General features: G+C 47.2%; 2 protein-coding genes across 2 annotated transcripts; both read left to right on the top strand.

The window, feature by feature from the left end:
• The first annotated feature begins 153 nt into the window (after positions 1 to 153).
• RUNDC1 (RUN domain containing 1) lies at positions 154 to 9,619 on the top strand. The gene is made up of 5 exons (XM_025987117.2): positions 154 to 651; positions 4,282 to 4,440; positions 5,651 to 5,849; positions 6,836 to 6,955; positions 7,348 to 9,619. Exons 1-5 carry the CDS (start codon positions 154 to 156, stop codon positions 8,211 to 8,213), a joined length of 1,842 nt encoding a protein of 613 aa, XP_025842902.2. The 3' UTR covers positions 8,214 to 9,619.
• Positions 9,620 to 13,430: 3,811 nt separating this feature from the next.
• Positions 13,431 to 16,934, top strand: RPL27 (ribosomal protein L27). Its single transcript, XM_025987123.2, has 5 exons — positions 13,431 to 13,554; positions 13,794 to 13,876; positions 14,986 to 15,155; positions 16,623 to 16,733; positions 16,842 to 16,934. Exons 2-5 carry the CDS (start codon positions 13,796 to 13,798, stop codon positions 16,888 to 16,890), a joined length of 411 nt encoding a protein of 136 aa, XP_025842908.2. The 5' UTR covers positions 13,431 to 13,554; positions 13,794 to 13,795; the 3' UTR covers positions 16,891 to 16,934.

Below are 16,934 nucleotides of genomic sequence, written 5' to 3'. Positions count from 1 at the left end.
TGGCCCGATTTCATCTGGGAAGGCCCGCCTCTGGTGACCGCGAACCATTTGACGTGTAGCTCCGCCCACCCGCCCCTTCGGGTTTCCCGGACAGCGCGCCGTTGCCATGGCAGCGAGGGGGCGCGGCTGACGTGCGGCGGCGTTTCCGGGAAGATGGCGGCTGTCGAAGCGTCTGCAGAGCCGGTAAAGGTGGTGGCAGCCGTCGGTCCAGAGGCGAAGGACGAGGACGAAGAGGAAGAGGAGTCGCTGCCACCGTGCGAGGCAGTGCGCTGGGCCCCGGTGGGGGCAGTGGCGGAGGCCGGGCCTGGGACGGCCGCGTTCTCGGAAGAGGCGGCGGCCGAGGAGCCCGGCGCGGCCCCTGGCTCCCCTCCGGACTCGCCCGGCCGCACACTGCGGCGGCTGCGGGCAGAGCGGCGGCGTCTGGACTCGGCGCTGCTCGCGCTGTCCTCGCACTTCGCGCAAGTGCAGTTCCGCCTGCGCCAGGTGGTGCGCGGGGCGCCCGCGGAGCAGCAGCGCCTCCTGCGCGAGCTCGAGGACTTCGCGTTCCGCGGCTGCCCGCACGTCCTGGGTTACGGGGGGCCTGAGGACCCCGCCAGCGACGATGGCGATGGGCTGCCAGGGGACCGGCCACGATTGCGGAGCGAGAACCAGGTACCAGCCGGGGCCGGGCCCCGAGGGACGTGGGAATAGGGGGTTAGGTGGGTGGCAGTGCTGAGGGGGCGGAGGTAGAAGTGGCGTTTAGCCGGCCGGTCTCGGTGAGGACTACGCGCGTCCCAGACGTGGTGGTGAGACAGGTGTGCGAGGCTTGCTGCAGGGAAGGCGGACAGGCCTGGGAACCTGATGCTGAGGGGTGTCCACCTAAGGTGTGGAAAGACATACAAGTCTGGTGACGTGCGGGACGGAAGAGTGGTGAGCAGAGTGTTCAGAGGGCAACAGCAACCAACCGAAGCAGTGCTGCTCCCGCTCACCATGCCATTGCTTCATAATGTACCTATGGCCTGAGCACATTTGCCGATAGAGTACCCCGACCTGAGGTTGAGAACATTGGCTGATGAAGGGCAAGTGAACTGGAATCCATGGAAATTTAGATGCCTGTTCCTGTTTCCTGGGAATCGGGAAAATGTCTTTAGTATTTGGACTTTTGTGTGGATGGGAGCTTCCGTGAACAGCAGGATCACTTAGTAATTAAAAGAAACACGACTCCTGATTATATGCATTTCCTCACGCTGGTATTTTAAACCCCCTTGCCCATCCTGCCTAATAACTAGGTAATTATAAATGAAGCCCCGTTGCTAACTGTGACAAGATCCTCCACTGAGTAATGAGAGTCAGTATGCCATGCCAAGGGAATATTTCCTTACACTCTTTGAATCTCTGGAAGTGCACAGTCGCAGATAGCTTGTTGGAGGTGTTGAAGAGACTTGTTGTCTTCTCCATCTTTTCATTCGTCAAGTTACAACCCAATTGTTCCTTTCTTCCCAATGAAATTTTAATCAAGAAGACTTATCAGTAGCAGATATTGGCTTATTTTAATCTGAAATGTTTCCAGTGCAGTCTTGTGTTTACTGTTCCACCCTTCTCTCCACATGCCCACAGCTCCTTACACAAGGAGCAGCCACCTTAAATTGCCAGACTCTTAAGGAATAGAAAGCATAGAAAGAATTCCTGTGGCCAGAGTCCTCCTCTTCAGGAGTGAGGAACATCAAAGTTTCTGTGTGAATGTGGTGCTCTTTGGTTATTCATTTTCACTTTTGGAAACAGGACAACTTAAAAAAAAAAAGAAAAGAAAAGAAAGAAAGAGAGAGAGAAAGAAAGAGAGAGAGAGAGAGAAAGAAGAAAGAAAGAAAGAAAGAAAGAAAGAAAGAAAGAAAGAAAGAAAGAGAGAAAGAGAAAGGAAAGAAAGAAGAAAGTGATAGAGATGCCTGGGTGGCTCAGTGGTTGAGATCTGCCTTTGGCCCAGGGCGTGATCCTGGAATCCAGGATCCAGTCCCACATCAGGCTCCCCGCAGGGAGCCTGCTTTTCCCTCTGCCTGTGTGTCTACCTTTCTCTGTGTCTCTCATGAATAAATAAATAAAATCTTAAAAAAAAAAAGTGATAGCACCACTTTGGTACTACCTGATCAGGTGTCAACAGATGCACACAAAATTACATAAAATACTTAAGTGGGGGCAGCCCAGGTAGCTCAGAGGTTTAACGCTGCCTTCAGCCCAGGGCATGATCCTGGAGACCGGGAATCGAGTCGCACGTCGGGCTCCCTGCATGGAGCCTGGTTCTCCCTCTGCCTGTGTCTCTGCCTCTCTCTCTCTGTGTGTGTCTCTCATGAATAAATAAATAAAATCTTAAAAAAAAAATACTTAAGTGGGGGGACATGTTTGAGCCAAATGCTTTTACTTCTTATTAGTCCTAGTTTTTTTTAAAAGCAGTATTTATCTCACTGCATACTGGCCATGATTTCCATTATTCATTGCCTGGAACCGGAGCTCATTGTCTCCTGTTACCCTCATTTACCCCCATTCCAGTAAATAGCACACTGTAACCTCCATGGCAAATGACAGTTTGGCAGACATACTCGTGAAAACAGAATCGGAATTCATACCCTGTTTTTTTTTTTTTTTCTTCTTCTTCTTCTTTCTTGGCTTCCACAAAGTTGGGATACAATGAAAACAAAAACAGATTTTCCCTGTTCTTTCTCCTTGATCTGGCTAGACCATGTCATCCAGTCAGAACTCATTATTTGGAATGTGTTGTTCTGTGCTTGTTTTAGTTCAGTAGCATGTAGCAAATGTGTATTGAGAGCTTACCCTGTGCCAGACATGGTGCTAGGCATTGGGGGTGCAAAGTCAAGGCCTTTGCTCTAAAGGAATTCATAGTCTGGGGGACAGAATCCTCAACAAAGAATTACAAAGCGACTTGAGTAGGATGCCTGGATGGCTCAGGGGTAGAGCGTCTGCCTTTGGCTCAGGGCGTGATCCTGTGGATCCTGGGATCGAGTCCCACATTGGGCTCCCCAGAGGGAGCCTGCTTCTCCCTCTCCCTCTGCCTGTATCTCTGCGCCCCCCTTCTCTGTGTCTCTCATGAATAAATAAATAAAACCTTAAAAAAAAAAAAACAAAACGAGGAGCTAGAGAAGAAGTGTGAACAGAACACATAGCGAGAAGTGGTCAGCCTTGCCTAGGGAGATCTAGGAAACCTGAAGGATAGCTAGGCCCTCCCATGGTAGGGGGGAGGAATAGGATTCTAAGAAACCATGACACTCAGGCATATCCTGAGGAAGTACCCTGAGAAAAGGCTTGCTTTCATATTGAATAAAGCTAAAGTAGGAAGATTGTTTTTTTAAAAATAGTTTGAACAAAAAAAGTAAATATGTTCTTTTGCATTTGTTCTCTCATCTTCTGGAGGGCTTGGTAAGTACCATTTGAAGGTTAAATTTAATATCTTATAGACTGCTGGTTTAAAATGCAACCTTACACCCGCACGTGACTTGCTAGTTTTGCTTTGTTTTGTTTTTGATGCCCAAAGTTAAGGAAGAACTAGTATTTGAGAATGTACTAGCAAGATTACCACCCTGAAGGGTTTTTAATCATTTAAATGCAGGAACTACCCAGCAGCCAACAGTGGAGAAAGGACTCACTGGTAGGGAAACTTACCAGACCTTTTCTTTTTTTTCTTTTATTTTTTTAACATGGTTACCTTCCCACTCCTATTCCTTGGCTTTGGGATTTTGTTTTTTTTTTTCACTGCTCCAGGCACCTGCTTTAATTCTTTTGATTTTACAGAAGTCTATAACACATTGGAGGGGTTTTGAACCTTAAGAAAACCGGTTATGAGTTATAAATCCTTTCTCTACACCCTTATCTCTAGATTCTCTTGCAAATTTTGGCTGCAGAAAGTATTCAGGAGTTGATCTGTGGTAATTGGCTGTGGAGGATGGCATGTTTAGTTCCTGGGAGGCTGTCTTGGCTAAGATAAGTTGTCTTAATCCTAACTAGACCTTTTGGGCAGGGGGGTAGAAAAGCTGTCTTAACAAAAGGCTTCATTATATTCATACTCTACTTCCCATGAAGGACAAGTATCTTCTTAAAGAAAACTTATTTAGTAAGTTGCCTTGGATGAAATCTTTATTCTCATTTTGAATCTATCTTATGAGTACTGTATGTCATTGGGATTATTTGGAAACATTATATGTTTCACTAGTCATTATTATAAGATTGAGAGGATTCTTAATGTGCCCTGGTTTTTCCTTTTCCTATGAAATAGACCTAAGTATTTTCTTGTTTTAGAGTGAGCAGGAAAAACGAGAACGTCTGGAAACCCAGAGGGAAAAGCAGAAGGAACTTATACTACAGCTCAAAACCCAGCTAGATGACCTGGAAACGTTTGCTTATCAAGAGGGCAACTATGACTCCCTGCCACAGTCCGTGGTCTTGGAAAGACAGCGGGTGAGCAGACACTACAGGCGCCCCCCACCACTAACCTAAAGTTATGTTGTCCTTTCTGGCATTCACAGGACGTTCTTTTTTAGCTTGTTCACCCTTGGCCTTAATGAGAATCCCTTTGCTGGCGCAAATCAAAGAGAAGTGGGACACGTCTTGATTCACACATGGAAACACAAGTTCCAAAGCCTTATAATATGATAATTGAGCTCTTTCTTTTGGGTGGTTATTAGTAAGAATAGTAATATATAATAATGACAATAGTAATTTTTCATTTGATTGTTAAAACAGTTCCACTTGGGCACATCCTACAATGTAAATTAGCTTTTTTTCCCCACCACTAGTTGATAACTATTCCAGGAATCCAGACTGTCTTTAATGCCATATTTATTTAAGCAACACCTGGGTAGACAGGTAAGTCTGCTGGCAGAGTACAGCTTCAGTCTCCCCTACAAACATGTTTGTCTCACTGTGATGTGGCTGTTTCTCTGGCTGAGCTGGAGTTAAATTATCTGGATTTCAAACTGTTCCAATACTGTCACCGGGATATTTTGGCTATAAGACACTTTGATGTTTAGCAGAGATTTTTATTTGGTTGCGTAGAGTAGGGCAGGAAGGGTGGAGGAGGACTAGAAATGAAAGGAAATCAGTATTCATTCTCTTGGAGGCCCTGGGAGAAGCTTTGAGCCTTTTTGGATCATCAGCCACTTTGGTTTATTCACATTGTTGTTCTCCTGAAAGTGGCCTGGCCTGGTAGAAAATTTGCAGTGAGAGGAGCCATTTCTTCTGAGAGGAACCAAGGGTCCTTGTTACTATAGGAGAAGTAGTCTGTGCTCTCACCTTGATCAGCAGTTACATCATTTCCTCACACATTTAGGAGTTCTATCTTTGATTTCCATTTAAAGGTAGGGAGCATTTTTCTCTTGCAAATATTCTCCTTCTTCCTAACCGTCTCCCTGAAAATTCCAATGAGGGGGATCCCTGGGTGGCTCAGTGGTTTAGCGCCTGCCTCTGGCCCAGGGCATGATCCTGGAGTCCCCGGATCCAGTCCCACGTCGGGCTCCCTGCATGGAGCCTGCTTCTCCCTCTGCCTGTGTCTCTGCCTCTCTCGCTCTCTGTGTCTCTCATGAATAAATAAATAAATAAAATCTTTTAAAAAAAAAAGTGAAAATTCCAATGGGAATTTCCAAATGCTCATTACTTGTTGTCTTGATAGGTAATCATAGATGAATTAATAAAGAAATTGGACATGAATTTGAATGAAGACATCAGTTCATTGTCAACTGAGGAGCTCCGGCAGCGTGTGGATGCAGCTGTGGCTCAGATTGTCAACCCAGCCCGAGTGAAAGAACAATTGGTTGAGCAGTTGAAAACTCAGATCCGAGACCTCGAAATGTTCATCAACTTCATCCAAGGTCAGAGGAGGGGATGGGAAGAGAAGGTGGACAGATGCCCTAATAATTATATGTAATCCAAGTACTGATACCTAAAGGTGCCAGTTCTTGATGGACTACATAGGAGGTTTGATCACTCAGTAAAGGAGGCAGCATGGTAGAATGGAAAGAAAAGAGATTTTTATTTTATTTTTTTTAAGATTTTATTTTGGGGACATCTGGGTGTCTCAGTTGGTTACATATCTGCCTTCAGCTCAGGTCATGTTCCTAAGACCCTGGGATCAAGTCCCACATCAGGCTCCCTGCTCAGGTGGGAGCCGCCTTCTCCCTCTCCTCTTCCTCCCTTCTCATGCTGCGCGCGCGCACACACACACACATACACACACGCACGCTCTCTCTCTCTCTCTCTCTCTCTCTCTCAAAAATAAATAGGGCAGCCCGCGTGGCTCAGTGGTTTAGCACCGCCTTCAGCCCAGGGCATGATCCTGGAGTCCCGGAATCGAGTCCCATGTCGGGCTCCCTGCATGGAACCTGCTTCTCCCTCTGCCTGTGTCTCTGTGCCTCTCTCTCTCTCTCTCTCTCTGTCTCATAAATAAATAAAAATAAAATCTTAAAAAAAAAATGAAAATAAATAAATAAAATATTTTATAAATAAATAAAGATTTTACTTTTAAGTAATCTCTACACCCAGCATGGGGCTTGAACTCATAATTCCAAGATCAAGAGTTACATTCTCTTCCAACTGAGCCAGCCAGGCACCCCAAGAACCAAATAGTTTAAATCCCAGCTCTGCCACTTCCTGGCCTCGGGTCCTTGAGTAGATTCCTAACTTCTTTAACCCCACTGTCCTCACCCATGAAAGGATGATTCATGCTTCCATCATTCAGCAAATATTTATTGAGTTAGTAAATGTTCCATACAAATAAGATGATATTTATAAAAGTCTTATCATGTGGTAGGCACTAGGAAATACTCTTTTTCCTGTTCTTTGTAACTTCTGATTGCAGATGAAGTGGGAAGCCCGTTGCAGGCCGACAGTGCACACTGTGAGTGCAAGGCCAGTGGGAAGACAGGAAGTGGCTCCACCAGAACTGGCAGCAGCAGACTGCCTCCAGGAAACAGTAAAAGTAAGTACAGCTTCTAGAATAGGGGAATCTAGAGAGAGAAGCACTAGGTTAGTGGTTGCCTTGGGCTTAAGGGGTTGGAGAGAGTGGGAATGGGAAATGGTAGCAGTACAGGGTTTCTTTTGGGGATGGTGGGTACACAACTCTCAAGTCTACTAAAAGTCACTGATTTATATACTTTAATGGGTTAATTGTATGGTATGTGATTTAGATCTCAATAGAGCTATTATTAAAACAGTTAAGTCCAGTAACATCCTAGGTGGCGTGGCTCTTGGCTTCATGTGGGACCCATACTGTGGCTCAGAAGCAAGACTAGAACTCAGCTCATAACTTGTTGAATGTACCTCTGTGCACATTATGGCCCCAACTAATGAGTCATTGCATTTTCTAAACAGCAAAGGCAGAAGACGTGAAGAAGGTTCAGGAGACAGGGCTGCAACTCATGCGGCGTGCTCTGGCAGTGCTCCAGATCTTTGCTGTTAGCCAGTTTGGTTGCGCCACGGGCCAGATCCCACAAACCCTGTGGCAGAGGGGCCAGGCTGACAGGGACTACTCCCCCTTACTGAAGAGGCTGGAGATATCAGTAGACAGAGTGAAGCAGCTAGCCTTGAGGCACCAGCCGCACGACCATGTAATCACCTCTGCCAACCTCCAGGACCTCTCTCTGGGAGGCAAGGATGAGCTGACCATGGCTGTGCGGAAGGAGCTGACAGTGGCTGTAAGGGACCTGCTGGCCCATGGGCTCTACGCCTCCTCACCAGGGATGAGCCTTGTCATGGCCCCCATTGCTTGTCTGCTGCCAGCCTTCTCCTCGGCCCCCGAGGCCATGCACCCATGGGAGCTCTTTGTAAAGTACTACCATGCTAAGAATGGCCGAGCTTATGTGGAATCCCCAGCCCGGAAGTTGTCCCAGTCATTTGCCCTGCCAGTTATGGGAGGCACCGTTGTGACCCCCAAGCAGAGCCTACTGACAGCCATCCATGTGGTGCTAACAGAGCACGACCCTTTTAAACGCAGTGCAGACTCAGAGTTGAAGGCCTTGGTGTGCATGGCACTGAATGAGCAGCGTCTTGTGTCCTGGGTGAACCTAATCTGCAAGTCAGGATCACTCATCGAGCCCCACTACCAGCCCTGGAGCTACATGGCGCACACAGGCTTCGAGAGCGCCCTCAACCTGCTCAGTCGCCTCAGTAGCCTCAAGTTCAGCCTCCCTGTGGATCTGGCTGTGCGCCAGCTCAAGAACATCAAAGATGCCTTTTGATGAGACTATCCTGGCCCTACACCAGCACCTTCCTCAGTAGAATAGGGGTAGATGGTTAGTCTTCTAGGATAGGAACAAAGAGTAGGATTAAAGGGTTAAAGACAATTTCCCTAGCCAAATGACTACAAAGTTTGTTTTCCCCATCAACTGAGCATCTCAGAGATGCTGGAGACCCTCTTGTTCAAAGGTTCTGCCCTGGTGTATAACACATGGGCACATATATTTGAACTTAGGTAAAATAAATCAACTATGGCATACAGTTAATGGACCACCTTGTTGTGCCACATCTGCTTTTTACAAAACCCAGGTTTCTCTAACCATTCTCTTTATGGTGATGAGTGACAACATAAGTGAATTGTTGGTCCCAGAAGACATTCAACTCAAGGCTCCTGTCAGTCAAGCTGAGAGCCCTATTCCTTTACTTGGAGCAGGTTTGAGAGTCATAAGGCCAGAATTTAAATTCCTTTATGAATACTAATGCCCCTTTCTTCCTGACCCTGAGGTAAGGAGAGGCTGTATATGTTCCATAGTTGCCTCTAAAACTAGAAATGGGGATATCTGAGAACAGCATTTCTGAGGAAGTTTACCACAAGTTGATTTTGATGTGAGCCCTTTTTTGTGGGTAAGAACTGAAATCTGTTCCTGACAAGGTGATCCTCTTCACAGCACCGACAATGATCTTTGGGTTTAGAGCTGGTTATTGATGAGTAATGACAGCCATTATTCTGGTACCACGTCCTCTGGCATATACCCTTTCCCATGCACACTTCCCACCAAGGCGCTGACACGATCTTATTGGAAGTAAATAGGCTAGAGGTATACTCCTCAAGAGATTCCTTGCCACCCAAGTCAAGTGTGAATGGGAATACACTTTAGTGATCAGCAGCAGCTCCTCCCAGGGTTGTGATTCCACTTGGCCTGGAGGATGGATGATGGAGGAGGTCTGATCACACAGTAGGTATTACAGCGGGGGTAGGACAACAGCAGATCACTGTCAACATACAAGGGACTGAACACTTCCTTTCAAAACTGACTCTAGAGTGATCCTATTTGGTCTTCAGTATTTTAGCCTTTTTAGTTCATATTTATCAGCTTGCATATTGCTCCAGGACTGACCAAAGATGGGCAAAGTGTATCACTTTCTGGAAAACCAAATGGGATCTCAATACTACTGATTCAGCATTGTTTCATGTATTAATTGCCAGCTGCACTTTGTGTCTGCACTATTATGTAGTGCATTTTAACTTAATTTTTTTCAGCAACATGTTATTTAAGGTGTATAATTGATAATTCATTAGAATTAGTCCCTCCCGCTGTGTGAAACAGGATAAATATAAAATGTGGAAAATGATATATCTGTGGTTGCTAATAAAATCCTAGTATTTTATGTAGCTTCTCAACAAAGACTTTAGAGACTCTTGGCTTTCATTTATAAGTCTGTCTGCATTATTAGCCCATCTTATCCAGATCAATATTTCCTTGAGTGATGTCTGGCACTTGGCCTTTCTGCCTCTTTTTGGCCCTCTACCCTGGATCAGCTCAGCTTTGGTGGTGTTTTCTTTCCCCCGGACATTATCCTCCCATCTTACCCAGGCCTATGGTCTCATGCCCACAGCACATCTCCCCATACATGGCATTTTTGGAGCTTGCATTTTTACTTTTAAATATTTATTTATTAAAGAGTGAGACAGTGTGCCAGAGTGGGGTGCAAAGGGAGAGGGAAAGAGAGTCTCAAGCAGACTCCACACTGAGCACAGAGCCTGACCTGGAGCTCAATCTCAGGACCCCAAGATCATGACCCAAGCTGAAACCAAGAGTCAGACACCCAACCAACTGCACCACTCAGGCGCCCCTGGAGCTGGCAATTTTAAGTCCAGATATCATTTAGGGTGGATGATAACTGCCATAGTTCTATAGCACAGCCCTGGATCACCCCAGTAATACCTTTTTCTAATCCTCCGACTAATTTGTATCAAGGTTTTGTGCTAGCATCATGGGAAGCATTTTTAAGTTATCCTAATTTATTTTTTTAAGATTTTATTTATTCACGAGAAACAGAGGCAGAGACATAGAGGGAGAAGCAGGCTCCCTGCAGGGAGCCCAATTCAGGACTCTATCCCAGATCCCAGAATCACGACCTGAGCCAAAGGCAGACTCTCAAATGCCGAGCCACCCAGGCATCCCAAGTCATCCTAATTTAATTCTCACTACATGTAAGGGCAATATTCTTCCGATTATATAGCTGAGTAAACTGAAGTTAAACATTTTGTTCAGATTTATGTGATGGAAGAGCTGAGATTTGAATCAAGTTGCCTGAATCCAAATGCTATGGTCTCAGGTAGCCCGGGTGGTGCAGCGGTTTAGCGCCGTCTGCAGCCCAGGGCATGATCCTGGAGTCCCACGTCAGGCTCTCTGCATGGAGCCTGCTTCTCCCTCTGCCTGTGTCTCTGCCTCTCTCTCTCTCTCTCTCTCTGCATCTCTATGAATAAATATTTTTTAAAAATGCTATGGTCTCTATATTCTGTCATGCTATCATGGCATGGCCCAGGATCAGGCCCTGGGCCGAAGGCAGGCTCTAAACTGCTGAGCCACCCGGGCTGCCCCCACCAGAAATTTCTGCTGCCAAAGGACTAGGCCATAAGGAGATGGACAGACAGCCACTGCTCTACCAAGTTCTTCACATAAAGGCAGGAGCACCTGGGTGGCTCAGTCACTTAAGTGTCTGCCTTCATTTCAGGTCGTGATCTTGGGGTCCTGGAATCCAGCCCTGAGTCTGGCTCCCTGCTCAGTGGGGAATCTGCTTCTCCCTCTGCCTCTGCCCCTGCCCCCCTCCACTTGTGCTCTTGTGCTAATGGTGGATTTAAGAGTTGAGGGGGAAAAAAAAGTTGAGGGAAACTTCCCAAAATAAGTTCTACAGATCATATGGCTCCACTCCAGACTGGAGTTGTTATCTCTTCGGTTAGAAATCCATTTTTCATAAACATAGCAAGCAATTCTGACGCACACAAAAGTTGGAGGAGGAGAAGAAAAAAAACTGCGGCTGGACTGGTTGGGGGCAAGCGGAAAAGGACATAAAAGACTTAAAAGGGAGGGATCCCTGGGTGGGTGGTGCAGCAGTTTGGCGCCTGCCTTTGGCCCAGGGCGCGATCCTGGAGACCCGGGACCGAATCCCATGTCAGGCTCCCGGGCTTCTCCCTCTGCCTATGTCTCTGCCTCTCTCTCTCTCTCTCTCTCTCTGTGTGACTATCATAAATAAATAAAATAAAAAAAGACTTGCCTTTTAAGCAAGGAAAAATTCACAGGATTTAGTACTAATTTGATTTGGAGAGTGTGAGAAGAGTCCAAGGCAATTACGAGATTTCAGGATTTGGTTTCTGTTTTCCAAGAGAGATAGAGCAAAGAGGGAACAGCGTATAAGGAAGCTGGGACCAGACCATGGATGTGGAAAAGGGCAGGGTGGTGTGGTGTAGTGGGAAGAACATTGGACTGGGAATAAGAACTTGCTCTGCGTCACCATCTCTGTGACTTTGCTGCTCCAGAACTATTCTCTCAGAGGCCAGAACAGATTATCTCTGAGGTCCCTTCCAACTCTAAAATGTCATATTCCAAATTAAAAGATTTTAATTGAATATAGAAATATGAGGGACACCTGGGTGGCTCAGCAGTTGAGCGTCTGCCTTTGGCCCAGATCGTGATCCTGGGGTTCTGGGATCGAGTCCTACATCGGGCTTCCTGCAGGGAGCCTGCTTCTTCTTTTGCCTATGTCTCTGCCTCTCTCTGTCTCTCATGAATAAATAAATAAAATATTTAAATAAAAAAATATGAGTACATAGTTACTGTGATAAACCATTGGAATGGGGTTGTGAGGGCTGCAGGGAAATGTGGTCCCTGGAGAGCCTTACAATGGGAATTGATGAAACCTTATTGTTTCCAGATCTTGCCCAAGACCATCCCCTAGATCTTCAGTGTTCAGACAGGCAAAGGCTGTAAGATGGTTTTCCTTTCTCTTGAACTCAGATTTTTTTTTTTTTTTTAAATTCATGAGAGACACAGAGAGCAAGAGAGGCAGAGAGAGAAGCAGGCTCCATGCAGGGAGCCTGACGTGGGACTTGATCTTGGCACTCCAGGATCATGCCCTGGGCCGAAGGCAGGCGCTAAACCTGCTGAGCCACTCAGGGATCCCCTTCTCTTGAACTCAGAAGACAACTGAAGAACCATCTAAAAACACTCTTCCAGGGCAGCCTGGGTGGCTCAGTTTAGCACTGCCTTCCCCCCAGGGCATGATCCTGGAGACCTGGGATGGAATCCCTTGTCAGGCTCCTTGCAAGGAGCCTGCCTCTCTCTGTGTGTGTGTGTCTCTCATGAATAAATAAAGTCTTTAAAAATAATAATAAAAAATAAATAAAAACACTCTTCCAGGGATGCCTGACTGGTTCTGTCGGTAGAACAGGTGACCCTTGATCTCAAGGTCCTGAATGCAAGCCCCATCTTGGGCATGGTGCCTACTCTAAAAAAAAATGATGATAAAATCACTCTTCCAGTGAATGATGGGAAATAATTCAGTTTGAGAACCAACTAGACCTGGGTTCAAACCTAGATTTGAGTCTCATCTGTGCTACCGATTAGGATCAACCTCAGATAGGTAACTTAACCTCAATTTAAGGTTAAGGAAATTGGAATCTCAATTTCCTCATGTCTAAATGGTAGGAAAATACCCAAGATGCAGACAGGGTTGGGAGAACTAAATGGGCTGTCAACTTACCTAAGAAGCCTAGCACAGAGTAGGGGCTCAGTGATTATCACCATCGTTGTCCTTCGCCTCCCTCACTGCTTATTCCAGTCGGTAATGTCTGTGACATCACTAGACTCTATAAATATGGAGGTAAGCTCTCTTGCCTGACCTCCGTCTCTCCCTTCTTACGCCTCACAGTGCACAGTGACAGAAGTCCTAGGCTGCTGACTTTTGCAAAGCATAAAGGTCAATTGCAAACTGTGTCTCCTCCTAGCGTCCGAAAAAGGAACTACAATCAAGGGTGCCTCAGAGCAGCGGGCTCCAAAATCTGCGCGCTTTCGAGCCTTCCTTGCTCTTCCAGCCTACGCGGGAGAAAGGGACCCCTTTGTTCTTGCCCACTGCTGAAGCTACTAATAAAGTTTGATTTGAATAAATAAGCTACCGAGGCCTGCTCTCCCCGCAGGAGCTTCTTCCGCCCGCAACGGATTTCGAGAGGCGGGACAAGCTTGAGGGGCGGGACCGGACGTGAGATCCACTCTCCCCCGGGGTGAAAGGTTAGCGGAAGTGCCGTTTCTTCCTTTCTGCTGTAGGCTGGAGTGGCTGGTGTCGGTAAGTAGAGGCTTGGGCAGGGTGTTCCAATCCGCCGCCATCCGCGGCCCGGGGGTTGAGTGACGGGGCGGCACCGGGCGCTTTCCGTTGTTCGGCTTCTGGCGGCTTCGGAGCGGTCCTGTCCTGCGAGCAGGGCCGGCGGGCGGCTTGGGCCGAGACGATAGGGACGCCGTCGTAGTTTCCGGGCCTGCAGTCTCGGCTTGCGGGTTTCAGATCGGACCCTTCTCCTTCCTCTGCAGAGATGGGCAAGTTCATGAAACCCGGGAAGGTGGTGCTGGTCCTGGCCGGACGCTACTCCGGACGCAAAGCGGTCATCGTGAAGGTAGCAGCCCCCCGAGCCTCTGCTGCGCGCTTGCATTTCGTGATGGGGCTACTTAGGGGAGGGCCTGCGAGCTTGGAATCCAGGACCTAGCTTGGGGCATTAGTCCCCGAGCATTGCGGGCGGGAGAGGGCGAATGCGAGAGGACTCTTGAGAGAGGAAGGTGCAAGGTAAAAACAAAAATGAATGGAATCGGGCGCCTAACCCATAACGCGGCCTCTACCAGGGAGAGTTAAAAAATAATCGTGGCCAGCGTGTATCGAGCGCTTCCATTGTGTCTGACACCGCTTTACAGGTGTTGTCACGTTCAGTCCTGACGTAACCCGTAGGGGAGTCTACTGAGATGAAAACCATCAGGTGCGGGACGCCTGGGAGGCTCAGGGCGTGATCCTGGCTGGAGTCTCATGATCCAGTCCCACATCGGCCTCCCTGCAGGGAGCCTGCTTCCCCCCTTTGCCTGTGTCTCTGCCTCTCTCCCTCTGTGTCTCTCATAATAAATAAATAAAATAAGGTGCTGCGGCTGGGATTCTGTAAAAGGAGGAGAAATTGTTTCTAGTCAAAGCGATCACTTGGCGTATTCTGGCCTTTTGACATTGGCCTTCTGTCTACATCTTGTAGCCTCTTATGAGAGCTCCCCTAAGCCCTGGCAAGGTACACCTGCTTTGGGCTGTTGTGGGGCCACGGAGGGGGGACAGCGCACCCGTGGGTTTGCCTTCCCCCATCTCTTTGAGACTGGTTTCTGGAGTTAGGCCACCAGTTTTGGGATCCTGCTTCTCGTCCTTACTAGCAGTGCAATGGTAGGCGGAGTTAAGAGATGTAAAGTCCTAAGAACCAGTGCTCGATACAAAGCAAGCACTCCATTAATGTTAATATTTGCCCCTTTTAAATCTTTGACCTCCCAGGAGCCTTTCCAGATTCCTGTGGGAGTGAACACGACCCTCTGTTAGCACAGCACTCAGAATGCTAGAAGGTCTAGGACTAGCCTTGGGGGGGTTTTCCCATCGTGGGTCCCAGACTCTGGGAGTGGAGATGTTCCTTTCATACATGCCTCACATCTAGCACAGGGCCTAAATAGGCCCTCGGTCAATAACATTTGACTCTTGCTCCTTCAGAACATTGATGATGGCACCTCAGACCGTCCCTACAGCCATGCTCTGGTGGCCGGAATTGACCGCTATCCCCGAAAAGTGACAGCTGCCATGGGCAAGAAGAAAATCGCCAAGAGGTCAAAGATCAAGTCTTTTGTGAAAGTTTATAACTACAATCACCTCATGCCCACAAGGTGAGCATTTCGGGAATGGGAATGAAAGGGTCTTATATTGCCTCTGTCCTGCTGAATAAGGAGACAGCCTTGTAGCCATTCTAGTATGGGGAAGAGCCATCATTTTTCCTGTGTCTCTTACAAAGTGGTGGTGCTTTCCGGTGTTGCCTCTTTAATTCAACATGGAGCTGTGTTCTTCCATTTTCTGTGATGGCTTACCTGATTTGGCCAAGCAGGATTTAAAAATCTCTTCTAAGCTTGCTCCCCGTTTCCCCACCTATAAGTTCTGTTAAGTATTGGATAAGAATAATTTGATTTGTTTGCATTCAGAGTAAATACAGGCATGGGATCTGGCCTGATCTCTATCACTGTTCCACTTCTTAAGTTAGTTACTGGAGGCTTTCCAAAATGGTTGGTAAATCAAACCACCTCCCCCCCAACTCATTCCACTTGGTTGCCAAGCCCTTTAGTCCCTGGGCTTACACAGCGTTGTGCATCATACACACTATCTTGGTGCACCAGTTATGTGGAAACACAGCATTTGAGAGAGTCCTGAACAATGATTGCCAAAACCCAGCATTATGTGCCTTACAGTTTGCTGCTGGAGGCTGCATGTTTACTTTTAAGCTATCTTAATATTGTTTTTTTTGTTTGTTTGTTTGTTAACTTTTATTTATTTATGATAGTCACAGAGAGAGAGAGAGAGAGGCAGAGACATAGGCAGAGGGAGAAGCAGGCTCCATGCACTGGGAGCCCGACGTGGGATTCGATCCCGGGTCTCCAGGATCGCGCCCTGGGCCAAAGGCAGGCGCTAAACCGCTGCACCACCCAGGGATCCCACTTTTAAGCTATCTTAAAAGGTTAGAGCTGTCTCTTCAGGTGTTGGGAAACGGTGAGACCTCAGCAACTAGTCACCCAGCTTTCGCACTGTCAACAGTTAGGCTGCCCCTGCCCACACACAACTTGAACGAGGCTAAATAAAATGACTCAAGGGGTGCCTGGGTGGCTTAGTCAGGTAAGTGCCTGCCTTTAGCTCAGGTCATGATCCTGGGGTCCTGGGATCGAGCCCTGTCTCAGGCTCCCTAGTCAGTGAGGAGTCAGAAGCCTGCTTCTCCCTCTGCTGCTACTACCCCTGCTTCTGTGTGCACACATGAACTCTCGCAAATAAATAAAATGTTAAAATGCTCCAAATGGAAAGCTGGCCAACCACCATGATCATAGTGAAGGAGATTTAATAAAGTGAAAGTCCTTAGCTAGAAAAATAGTCACTATAGAAAGTTGAGAATGAAATGTGAAGTATTTTAGTGGTTTGAGTCTATGTAAAGGAGTCTTCTTAATTGGGAATTTCCAAAGAATATCCTTGGGACTTTGCGAATCACTCCTATGGAGACAGACCCTAACACCCTAATGTCTGTCCCAGGAGTCCTTGGGCTGTGTGAAGGCTCTGGCAGTTTGTGGGCTGATCTACCTCCCTACTATTGTCGCCAGGTACTCTGTGGATATCCCTTTGGACAAAACTGTCGTCAACAAGGATGTCTTCAGAGACCCTGCTCTTAAACGCAAAGCCCGACGAGAGGCCAAGGTCAAGTTTGAGGAGAGGTAAATGGATTTGAGTGGTGGATTTTGGAGTATGGGGGCCCTATTGTCCATGAAGGGAATTTGGCTTCACTGTTCTTCTCAATGGTGTCCTTTTCTTCCCCCTTCTAGGTACAAGACTGGCAAGAATAAGTGGTTCTTCCAGAAGCTGCGGTTTTAGATTTCTTTCAGTCATTAAAAATAAATTAAAAAAAAAAAAAAAAA

The sequence above is a fragment of the Vulpes vulpes genome, chromosome 2, assembly GCF_048418805.1.
Source record: "Vulpes vulpes isolate BD-2025 chromosome 2, VulVul3, whole genome shotgun sequence".
Taxonomy (NCBI): domain Eukaryota; kingdom Metazoa; phylum Chordata; class Mammalia; order Carnivora; family Canidae; genus Vulpes; species Vulpes vulpes.
The sequence above is the reverse complement of the archived record's forward strand: the minus strand, read 5'-3'. Positions and strand labels throughout refer to the sequence as shown.

Bases quoted from the DNA above. Each gene is read 5' to 3' on its own strand.
- RUNDC1 (XM_025987117.2), top strand. From the start codon at position 154: ATGGCGGCTGTCGAAGCGTCTGCAGAGCCGGTAAAGGTGGTGGCAGCC. The intron at 4,441-5,650 runs GTGAGCAGACAC...TTGTCTTGATAG, and splicing joins TGGTCTTGGAAAGACAGCGG to GTAATCATAGATGAATTAAT. The intron at 5,850-6,835 runs GTCAGAGGAGGG...TTCTGATTGCAG, and splicing joins GTTCATCAACTTCATCCAAG to ATGAAGTGGGAAGCCCGTTG.
- RPL27 (XM_025987123.2), top strand. From the start codon at position 13,796: ATGGGCAAGTTCATGAAACCCGGGAAGGTGGTGCTGGTCCTGGCCGGA. The intron at 13,877-14,985 runs GTAGCAGCCCCC...TTGCTCCTTCAG, and splicing joins GCAAAGCGGTCATCGTGAAG to AACATTGATGATGGCACCTC. The intron at 15,156-16,622 runs GTGAGCATTTCG...TATTGTCGCCAG, and splicing joins AATCACCTCATGCCCACAAG to GTACTCTGTGGATATCCCTT.